Below are 12474 nucleotides of genomic sequence, written 5' to 3' on the forward strand. Positions count from 1 at the left end.
AGAGGGAGAGAGAAAGAGACAAAAAAATACTGTGTGTAGTGTCTCAGGTATGTATCTGTGCAGTAGATGTGTACGTCACCACTACCCACAGTTTTCAATCCCCCTACTGTGCACCCTGGAAACGGTACAAAAGCAATAACGAGGCCTTAACCGCGACCTAAGACGCACACTCAGGTCTAACGTGCCAGGAAAAGCGTATTCTCGGTTCATATTCATTCAAAATTGTACGAAAGTTGACGACAATTTGGTAATTAGGGGCGGGGAGAGGGGTCATTTCGGTCGGAAATACATTCCCCATATTTTGAGGATTAGTCATTCATAGATGAGTGGAATCGAACGATATTTTGATGATTTTCAGGCAAAATATTTTGGATTTTTTGCCGTAATTATTACATAAATATTGTCTACCCAAAAATCAAGATTTTTCTTGGAATTTTTCACTGCGGTTGTTCTGCAATTTATTCAAGTTCATCATTGTAAATAAAATATCTGGAGGGACACTCTTCTAGTACCTCACACATCGATGATAAGTTATATTAGAAAGGCTCGTGTATGGTGTACACACATTTATCGAAGTGGCGTGTGTCGCCGTTGTGGGATTCAGCCGAGCGTACAAATCTATGTTTCATCGGCTTGGAAAATCATTTCGTCGATTCCGATCTATCCATCCACTGTTCAATGAAATTTTCAATGTAAATATGGAAATAAAATAACAGTCCAACATAACAATCTATTAAAAAAAAATCTCATTTTGCCGCTGGAACTTCCGGAAATTTTTATCTCTCATTCTTCCACCGAAATTTCACACCATCTTCCGTTCAAAAATTCAAAATTTGGTGGTAAAATAAACGCGCCAATTATCATTATGGAAATAATTAGCTGAAGTCATTCGGGCGTAGAAATTATCGTACCCTTTTGGTAATTCTCTTGTACTTTGGCCGACTATTTCGCAAAAATTACTCTCCATTGCAACACAACTGATCCACCAGTTGACTAATTGTCCCTGAACACCCAGATAGTTATTCCCAAAATATTTGACGAATTTTTCAAGACACTAGGGATTTTCCCCGATTAACCAAACGCAAATACGATTACCAGACAGTACGGTAATTTCAATGGAATATTTGTCTCTGTGCGCATGGTGTTATCCCAGTGGAAAAAATATAATTTCAGGTAAAACTGGCCGAATCCCTGAAATTCGAAGGCATCTTTGACTCACGTGGCATTGCCCCCTCCCCCTGCACCGCTCAGTAGACCCTCCCCCCCACCCCACAGTGGTCTTGCGCTTGCTTTTTCCCTTTCCCCCACTTCTCCAAAGTCCACCGAGAGCGACTGTAGCGCCGCCACGACTCCTGCTCCGCAGTAACGCGACCGCTTTCGTGGAGTGTAGTCGTTTTTTGTGTTATGTTAACTGTCAATAAATGTTCCGCAACAAAACTCGTGTAGATCATTGTTCAATTGTCAAAAGTTATGATTTAAAATTGTTTTGAATAATGATATGGAATAGTCATCCATGTGTAAGGGTTGTTATTTATACGTTATACCCCGTAATTGATAACTATTGACGATAAATTCATTCATGAGTTTGAGGATACTCTAGGGGTTGTATGTTTCTCTAGTCCGGAAATGTCGAAGTGTTGGTTGTGTGACGCGCATTTACGCAGCTTACGGAGACATTGCAGAACGCCCAGCGGCGATTGATTAAATTTCCACCGATTCTTCATAAATAATATAAATAAGAGGAAGGGAATTGTGGCTGATCTGGAATAACAGGATGGTTCAGTGTAAAAAGAAAAAATTGTAATAGCAATTCACGTGGAGAAAAACCCCCAGCGGCTGTCGTTTATTTGATTATTCAACAGGAGTAAATGTATGAACGAAAAAATGATAAAAGCCGGGAAATTGTCAGTAGGAAAGAGTGTAATGACGGAGGACGTCTCAGTGATGGCGACGTGATAGCCACGTGCTCTCGAGGATGTTGTGCCGGTCATCGTTGTTAAACAAAAATAGTGGGAAAACTAGTTGTCATTAAAAAAAAAAAAAAAAACAAGTGATATAAACACGTGAATTTTGTGATTACAAGTGATTGCGTGTGTGTATATTTTGTAAAGCAATAAGTGATATATACTGGGCGATGTGCAATTAATTACTTATGATAATCAGAAGTATCGGAATAGTATCGAGTTGATTGATGTCACCGAACTAGTGTCGATTCAACGGAGTTAAAGTACAAACAAACATTGATTGTTGCTGGTGAATAAATATACCAACAACACCAACAAATCGAAGTATCGTCGAGGTATCCACCGAATTGGTGACGTCGTGGAGGGGGGAGTGATGCCGGTAAGGGTGGCACAGCGCCCCCCAAGTGGTCTACTCCACTCCGGCCCAGTATCGGTTGTAGCAAGTACAGGACCAAATAATCAAATATCCTCGGGCCGTTGCCTCGGGGGCCCCAGTGGCTCCCCACCACTGGCGCCGGCACTGAGCCAACTTGCCGGCAATAATAGCAACAACAATTTGAGTAACAATAATCATCTCAATAGCAATCAAAATTCTAGTATTATAACAGGGCCGAACGCTACAAATCCATTGCAGGCTATGGCATCGGCTGCTGCATCATTAACACAACTTAATAATATGGCCAATGGCCCATTACCACCATTGAATAGTGGACAAACTGGTCCAAATTTACCACCACCACAACCAGCAACAACACCAACTCATGGGCCACCAACACCACATGGTGCACCAACACCACATATTACTGGCCCAGGGCCTCATCTTAATGGTGCATCACCAAGTCCACATCCAATGCCACCACATGGTATGATGACTGGTTCACCTCATGCACCACATCCACATATGGGAGGTGGTGGCCCATCACCTCATCCACATCATCCTGGTCCACATATGGTTGGCTCACCTCATCATCCAGGCTCTCATATGGGCCCGGGTATGATGGGACCCACAATGCAACCACAACCTGGACCTGGTATGTGCCCACCAAATAGTGGACCACCAATGCCACCTCATCCACATTCCCAGGGACCTGGAGTACCTGGACAACCACATATGCACAATGATCCCTTTTACTGTTCACCATTTGGTACACCGTATTACAGGTAAACTTTTGGATTTGTTGAGATTGTAAATTTAATGGTACGCGAGAGCGAGGTACAATTTGATGGTTTCACGTGAAAATATTCAGTAATAAATGATGGAAGTATTTGGATTATTTGGAGTAAAAAATCATTGATCAATGGCCGGAAATGCTATTCCATTAACGAATTTTATTAAAATCGATTGATCGCATTGCCAAAGGGAGAGGGAGGGTATATTGTTGTACCATTTTTGTACGCATTTCAACCCTTAACATAAAAAATAACGTTTCTGGTAATAAATCCTGAAGTAACGTTTTACCTGAAGGTCTAGTCAATTGACTAACGATTTAAATTTTGTCACTTTTTATTCGAAGTTGTGTCTTTCATTGTGAGAATATTTAGGCTATTGATGAGCTCGCTTCGGGGAAAATATTTTGTTTTGTTTTGGTTACCGTCTCGGAAGGCGCCAAGTCGGTGGTAGATTGTTTATGATGATGAATCTGACTCCTTTCTGCTCCTGCCGAATGTATTTACTCATTTCGTTGTGTTGTGCACCAAGTTTACTGTGACCTCGAGACGCAAATACAATAGGAAGTTGCCAAGTTGGTGTCCCAATGGTGTTGTTATCTTATCGTTATTCTATACTCTCTCGCTAGGATAAAAAAAACCTTGATATCCCCTCTTTCGTTCAGCTAGTTCCGATAAACAATGACCAAAATCTAATTAAGGATATATGGCGATTCCAACTATTTTTCATTCGTGTGAGCTTTGTTTTATCCATTTCGGTTCCTGTACATTTTACAGTTATTTCATCAATTATGAAATTTTTGTTATTCAACAAAAAATTTTTTTCGGCACTTCGGGAGGTTTTTTTATATTCAAAATTTTTGGAAGAATATTCCTGACTATTGCGATGAAATTCTAGTTGAAATAGTGACGTTTGCACGTAGTCCCTGTGGGTCCTCAGGTATATCGGTTGAGCCGAAAATTGCAAGACTTTATTGAATGTGCTTGACCGTGGTTAACCGGAAATACCTCGCTAGGGTCAAACAGGATAAGTAATTGTCGAAGTATTGGTGCACCTCTGAGTCATTACTGGGAAAAATTTGAAATGCAGGTGTCTCAGAGGGCAGCTGTAGTGCGACAAACTGAGAGCTTTACATTGGAAATAATATATCCAAATTACATGAGGAAAAATAAATGTGAAAAGCCCACAAAATTTTCATTATTTGCATTTAATCTCTGAGTTAAATGTGAATGAATAAAATAATAAATTATCGAACAAATTAGTCACCATCAAATTCATTTATTGTTTATTTTTACCGGAATTTTCCATCTGCGGAGAACACAAAATCTATTTTGGATTTTTAAAAATTCATTATTATCAACAATACTCAACTGCCAATTGAGCACAAACCGCAACCTCAATTTTTGCCTTCATATAAATTTGGCTTTTGAATTTATTTGATATTTTCATTTGCAAAATTAAGACTTCAGATAGTGCACTTTGAGTCTCCTATGAAAACGTAAAAATATCCAGTATCATGAGACATTGAAATATCTATGATTTCTACTTGTGGCTCGATTACACTGGTTATGACATATATAATAAGACGCGCTGAGTTTTCCTATGTCTCCTCGGGTCTGGGGTACACCGGGAATGTGCGCGCGCGCGTCTGCCGTATTGCTCGTGGTCGAAGTGCATTCTCACGGAGTCCGCCTCAGAAATGTACAACAGCAACTGAGCTCATAAGACCTTGAAACTTTTCACGTGGTATCTCACAAACTTCACTATCTAGCGATTTTACATTTTAATTTTCTTATCACTATTATGACGGTATGCAGTTTGTGGATGATTGTGATTAATCAAAATTGATTGTTCATTGGATGATCGGTCTCAATAGACTCGAAATATTAATTTATGAATCTTCAATCGTTACTCATTGACACGAAATTTTTATTTGTGTCGCGCGGTGCAATTTTCAGGTCCACCTGACTCCCAAAAACTTGATCAGTAAATAATTTAGATAATTTGAGATATAATTTTGGCGAGCGGTTGCATCGACTGACATTTTTTGTAAATGAAAAAAATTTCAATTCCTGATATTTAATTTTGAAAAAAATCCAATATCGTATCAATGACATTGTCTTTTCTTTGAAAAACTACAGTCGCATCGCTCTTATCATTACACTGGTCAACTTTTTACGTCGATAAGATCCAAGATATTGCTCACAGAAATTTCGCAAGGACATCGAATATCAAATATGTTTAATAATTCCGCTGGTGGTTCCCAGGATGGTTGAGCATGGCTTATCAGGAATCTACGATAACCATGTATGGGTTATCATCATTTGGACGATACCTGATACCGTGTAATCATCCTACGGAATCTAAAGAACATTTTTAAAAACCTTGACATCGAATAAAAAAATTTCTCGTGTTTATAGGTGCGGAGAACCTTTGCAATTCTCCACGAAAATTCCAAATTTACCATTTACATTTCGATTTTTTCATTCACGCATTGAAAGAATATTTATTTGATCACTCGATTTTCGTGAATCGAATCGTTGCCTCATTTAAAAAATTGATCGATGAAGCAGTCAAAATAAACTCAGACCGTTCACTCCTCATCGATCTTCCTCATTAATTCTCGAGTCGACGAAATTTCATAGATCTCAGGGCAAAAGGTCAGCGCGCCTTCGCTCTGATCTATTTAATTAATTTTAACTCTCCGTTATACCACCAACGACAAATGGGAATTTTAATTTGTGATGTTGATTGACGTCTCATCCAGCTCTCATTTACTCTGCATTTGTTTTTACTCAATGGAATATGTGTATCCGACATATCGTACATGATGTCCATAAATATTAAAATTAGTGGTGCACGTCTGAATGCAGAAGCACGTGACCTCGCGAACCTCGCCAAGTGTCTGTATATTCCATGTAGTCGAACTTACACACCTCAACCTACCTGCGTATACGCTGTGCCAGCACAAGTCAGTGGTTCTCAATTATCTTGGCTACGATATGTCATCAATTGAATCACAATTTTTAAATATTCTTTTTCTATCGTTTCCCTTTATTTTTATGAAAAATCCAATGAAGTCATTTTATCGACTGGAGAAAACCTGTTCCAGGATAATCGTTGCGTTTCTCAGGTAAAATTTCTGGACAATCTCAGTGACGAAGGATAAATCAATCATTATTTTTTTTTTGCGTAATCAACTCTGATCATTCGTAGGAAAGTAATCGCGGGGGGAGAGGAGGGGGTGGGATGGGGAGAAGCCTTGAAATTATTTTTCGGTGATAGGAAAAGAGTTGAGTCTCCTCCAGAGAATTTTTGCCATCACTCGAATGCTCTGGGAAATTTTCGGTGCGTTAATTGACTGGTTAATTTTATATTACCCAGTAATTATGGAAATATGAAATATGAATAAAATGAGAACCACAATCCATTCGCTAGTGAAGCAGTTCGTTGGCGTTGTACTTGGCTGTAGCTGTACTGTCCGCTTGTGTTGTGGGCCTCTGTGGTCCGTCTTCTCAAGGCCGCCTCCTCGAATCCACCTCAGTCTCAACCTCCCTCCCTCCTACCTCACCATCTCATTCTCTTCCTGCCTCGATCGTGTATATAGAAACCCAAGGCATCTCCCTTCTCTCGATTCTTTTCTTCTCTACCTCCCAATCACCTTTACCGCCTCCACCAACTCACCTCCAGTTTGGATGCTTCAGCTCTTCTCGACACTGTGAGAAATTGTAGCCGAGATCAATCTCGAGTATAGACAGTGTCTCGGGATTTTCAATGGAACATTCATGTTGAGAGTGAAAAATTTATATTCAGATGTTTGTCATTTGGGGGATCGAATTTTTAGGAAATTATTTGGATTGGAGAAACAAGAAATTTTTTGAAATTTCTTCACGTTCAATTTTAATTTTTGTTTATGATCAGGATTTTTGCCTGATGATCAGGATTTTTTCTTGATGATCAGGGCTCGTCTCAAGAGTCAAATAAGATTTTCAGACGATCATTTCGGTTATAAAAAAAAATTGAGACAATTGATTTATTTCATATCTATTGACTCCCCAAATTGATTTAACCTGAGTCACGTAAAAATGTTGACATGTTACCTATAATAACGGCGTATGAAATCATTTGGATTTTCATGTTAGTATGAAATTGTCATGACAGGAAGAATATCATATGAGTGACTCGCTGTACCGAATCCTATATTTCATCGTCGGTTTTCGTTTCCCCTAATTTCCGGTGAATTACCTCAACACTTGTGGATCTATATATACTATGTTGCCATACTTTTGAAACTTGGGCAAAATACTAAAAATAGTATTTCAATGAATTATACGTCTGAACATTCATAGAGGAAGAGAGAGGGGCAGAGGCCCTCCCTCCCTCTCCTCTCCTGTGCTATAAAAAGAAGAGTGGAAAAGATTCCAACAGACTTCCGGAAAGTCATCGTATCTCCATGATGATTGAAAAACTCAAGTCAGTGAGCAGAATTTTCTCGATGGTTGGACACAAAGAACAATACTGATTGTAATTCTTTGATGACAGTTCGTGAAACTGATAGTTCAATGTTTTTACCGTTAGTCCACCGACGCTCTTGCACTGAGAGTAAAAAAATATTCTCTCAGAAGGATTTTATGATTTGAAAATGTTTAAACTCACGGTACGTCACACCTGGAAAACTATATTTTCAGGGAGATCCTTCGACGAATCGTAAAAAAATTTTCGAACACGAGTTAGATGGCAATCTGGGTGATATTGGACGTCGTGGCACATTGGGATCGCGACTTTCAACCTCAGCTCAAATGATTTATCGTTACTTTCTCGTGGTCACGCGTACCTCGATATCTCGAACTTTTCTTCTCTGACCGTTGTTGATTATACAGCAGCATTTGCCGAGAATTTTGATGATTCTCGGGTCATTTTTCCATTCTCTAGGATTTTTCTCGTGCAATGATATTAATCGCAATTGCTCCCTACATTTTTACGCACTTACACTATGTTCCTTCAGGAAAATTTTTAATTTCATAATATTTCATAATATGTAATGAGCTATTTCTCTCCATCAAGTGGGCGCACTTCGCAGCTAATCTCAGGAATAAAAATTGTTGGTCATCGAAGAAGTGTCTAGTTGATAACGTGATTCGTGATGTTATTAACCGGCAATTAACCTATTCATAGGATTTATCTTCTACAATTCTTCTTCTATAGTATCGTGGTATGGCTTTCTGTACAGCATTGCTTTTACTATATTTAGACCGATAAAAATACCATCCGTGCCTCCCGCATGACGGCCTCCTGGCCCGCCATTCCCGATTTAAACTACTATATTGCCCCACGAAATCCCAAAGCAAACTGACTTAACACGGACTACGTCCGATATTCCTCGATGTCAGACAAATTTTGGTTAAAAATTGTCTTCCTCAGTTTCCAGAAATATCTCCAAACATTAGGGAGGTACCAAAATTTTTATCATAATTTTATTTTACCCTCCCCCCTCCTGCCCCACTCCATAGAAAACGTAATTACCGACGATTGATGATAAATTCGTGTGATGACTGGATCGAATCCTGATCAGTCATGTAACGAAATTTTCCTTTCACTTCCCAGAAAATTTTATTCCAATTTGTTGTTCACATCAGGAAGATCAATAACACGAAATCTTCACAGCAAGTTAACTGTCATTGGACAATGCAACAAATGACGTTAATTATATTAAATTACGTTCTAATTGTACGTGAAAAGTTTTAACTCTTAATAAGGCAATTAATGACTCAATTAGAATCAGGTTTGATTGACTTCTTTATAAGTACATCATGGTGCATACGTGGCTGGACTTGGAAAGTTGGACAAATGAATGCCATTTGTATTCACAGTAAATGCCGACAGTTTACTTGTACTCACGATATTTGTTGATGAATTGAGATGCTCATGATCACCACACATTCACCTCATATTTCCGTCTTTATTAAGTTGTAAGGAGAAAATCCCTCTATTCATGACTGTTTCAAAGTTGGATGTGTACCATGTGGGGTGGAGAATCAATCGCCGCTAGATTCGGATCTCCTCTAAATCACCCGCCAGAGTGAACATGCAAGTGAAAGAGAGAGAGAGAGAGAGGGAGAGGGAGAGAAATGAGACTGGGGTGAACAGAACAGGGGGTTGCAATCGAGGGGTTGACTTGAGGGCACCCAACACCTACGGACAAACCCCAACACTTGGACATTCTACCAAATGGACTGGCGATACTCAACTTGCTCACGATACTATTGTACCTTCTGTCAGACTTTTATTTTTAGAATTAATATTCTTCGATATGAGATTATTTTTGTTATTATAAAAATTTAGTGGACATAATCTGCCAGTGAAAATAATATTCAGTAAAAATTGTTGAATGGTTACACACTTTTTCAGTGAACTTTTAGGAAAAATCTAGAATTTTTGAGAAAAATTGTGGAACGTTCAGTGAAAAATGACGTAAATGTTCTGTAATTTTTAAACAATTTGTTCTCGCTCGTGGAAGGTTTTACGTATTGGACTGGCTGTTGGTCAATGGAAGGACCAACGTCAAAGTACACGAACCATTATGAGTGGATAACTCCAAAATCATTCATCCTTCATTGCAAATGATAATTGTTTTCCTTCTGAATACCCAAAATTTTGAAAATGCGTTGTCAATGTCAGTTATCGTTTGAAAAATATCTCCTGAAATGCCCGGAATCAAAGGTTGCGAATGTGAAATCATCGTTAGATAGTATTAATCGTTGTCCAAAGGTCAAAAATCACACCTCGTTTCATTGACTCCTTCGCTTGAATGATGAATGTCGATGAGACGGGTAAACAAATAAACAAACGTAGTAGAACCACTGGCGATATATATTTTCGTTGATTTTACTGGGGAAAAAGAAAAGTAGCTATTTCCAAGTTATTTTTATGCGATATCGTTGCCTCCGGCACAATCCGTTCACTTTCTTTCACCATCACAAATTGTAAAACATAGTTCTGTATCTTTGCAAAGGCTATAGACATGTCTGAAGAAATTTTCAAAGTTATCCACGATAGCCAACTGGGACAGTCTCTCCTTTCATTCGATCGCATGATGATCGATGGGAATAAATTATAATCGAAGACAAGGCGAGAGCCTCATTAATAATTTAACAAATTATTCCCCCGAATAATTATTATTTCAACGGAGGATTTACAATCCTTCGCGAGAAGAGAAAAATCCTTCAAAAATAACGTACCCCTTCATATTCGGTACCAACTTCGGTGAATTTTCCGGAAAAAGTCCTGAACCTCCAAAAAAAAATTATGGAACATTCGATAAAAAATGCGTTACGGTTCCGTAATGTTTAAACAATTTTTCTCTCTGTGTACAATTTTTTTTTTATCGTATCGAATTTATTGGGGAAATTACGACCGATGAAAAATTACTATCGTTATGTTTTCTTCTCGATGACGTGCCAAGATGATGAAAACACTCTAACAATTTACAAGAGAATTTTTATTTAATATGATTAATCATTTTGGGGCCCCAGGACTCAATAAGTTTGAATGACCACACCACCAGTAGATATACGTAACAAATATGATACAGACAGCAATGGTCCATCCACATCCCGCCCCATATATTGCACTTTTCACAGATACATATAAATGTGGTGTACCTTGATACATATCCCCGAGCTCGTGTGTAGTACACACGTGGCTATACCGAGACTTCCAGGGGTTACTAGCATGACTCCCTGGCATTGATCGCACTACCACCCTATGAGCGACCCCTAATAACACCCCCTCACCCCCTTCACTTTCCTTCTCTTTCTGTCACTTGGACTCTGTCTCTTCTCAACGCACACAACCAACCGACCTTTTGCTAACCCAATCTGAGATCCCTGCGGAGACAGTGGTGCTCATTTGAAATTTGTAATGGACAGTGTCAAAAATACCCAACTGTTTATTGTGTACACGATTCTAGGGAAACTCAGCTGGGCGTCAGCTGATTGCTACCCCTTTCCCCTGACTTATAAACTTGACTAAATTGTACTGATACGGTCGTTACCACTAGCAAACTAGAGCCATTAACAGTAGTTTGATAAATAATTTTCATGAAAAGGCGATTTGATTTTTTTGTCTTCACGTAATTAGTTCAATTCCAATTTATTTGGAATGAGATATGTTTGTTGGCATTTTATTTTGTTCGTGGAAGACAGGTCAATAGCATCGCCATATGTTCATAGTCGAGGCGGGAAATTCAAATAGAACACACCGAGGGGTCAGTAAATCTCGTGAGCTAAAGTATTTTTCTCCAAAAAATCAGTTGTCTCAGGGGAATTTGACAGTTAATTTTATGTTAAAAACAGAACATCTGAAATTGATTTATCGAAAATGGCGGAAAATGTAATGAAACGTTGTCAGGTGACAGGGAAAGTGACCTGCTGTCAGGAGCTGGTATTTTGTAGATAAAATATACTTGTTTTAGATAGTCCTTCATTACCGTACACTTGTTCAGACTATCAATGTTATTAATTAGCCTCTTCTTTATCCTCTTAATCACCCTTTTACCTCTAGTACATACATCCTCGTGGATCCATTCAACAGTTTCTTATACCTGTATGTGCCTGAAATATGTATGAAATTTACATGTCTTGTTGGCTCCTTCCAATATCCATTACTTACGTCTCAAGCGCTTCTCTAAGTACCCAAGTCATACGAATCTGACACTAATTGACAGTGGGTCAAGTGACGTTTAACCTTCCCTTCCTTTTTAGCTCCCGAATTTGACCTGTCTTCATTAGTGTTTCTCTGCTGTCTGTGAGAGACTATTTTTCTAAATTCTATAATTACAATTAACAACAAATGATTGTTCGTTCTCTTGTGGTTCATTGTTTTTCGAGCGATTCCTGTAACTTGAAGGGAATTATTTGTGTCAGTCATTACGATCAAAGTACAGCACTCGGTTGTCATGATTTTTATGGAGATCTCTGGAAAATTGTACCTCGCATTATTCGCAATATTAGAAAATTAACTACAATTGTAATCAAAATTAACACACGTCAAACACAATTTACACAATAATATGAGATACAGTAATACACGCACCTTAACATGACCCATCGGTCTGCACTGACAGATCGTTGCCTGTCCCCAGGAGGCATACACCGTACTTCCAACAGCCGGACATCCGACTCTACGAGCTCAATAAGAGGTTACAGCACCGGACTGAGGTGAGTTATTCAAATATTTATTTTTTATCCCTTAGCAAACATAATCTGATGGATAAATTTTTAAGTCAATTTCCTAGACTAACAAAAATGATCTGAACTTGAACGAAATTTTTTAAGCTGTCCA

General features: G+C 38.7%; 1 protein-coding gene across 7 annotated transcripts in view; it reads left to right on the plus strand.

Moving 5' to 3' along the window:
* LOC135168705 (LIM domain-binding protein 2) overlaps positions 1-12474 on the plus strand; it is a 41659-nt gene that overhangs the window by 18415 nt on the left and 10770 nt on the right. For 4 of the 7 annotated variants that reach the window (XM_064133151.1, XM_064133152.1, XM_064133153.1 and 1 more), the window contains exons 1-2: positions 1355-3125; positions 12257-12350. In XM_064133151.1, the coding sequence (XP_063989221.1) occupies positions 2338-3125; positions 12257-12350 (882 nt within the window). In that variant the 5' untranslated portion in view covers positions 1355-2337. Of the gene's footprint in view, positions 1-1354; positions 3126-12256; positions 12351-12474 lie in introns of those variants that run through there. The other 3 variants (XM_064133154.1, XM_064133156.1, XM_064133157.1) reach the window with 3 other exon arrangements.

Source organism: Diachasmimorpha longicaudata, chromosome 13, assembly GCF_034640455.1.
Source record: "Diachasmimorpha longicaudata isolate KC_UGA_2023 chromosome 13, iyDiaLong2, whole genome shotgun sequence".
NCBI lineage: Eukaryota > Metazoa > Arthropoda > Insecta > Hymenoptera > Braconidae > Diachasmimorpha > Diachasmimorpha longicaudata.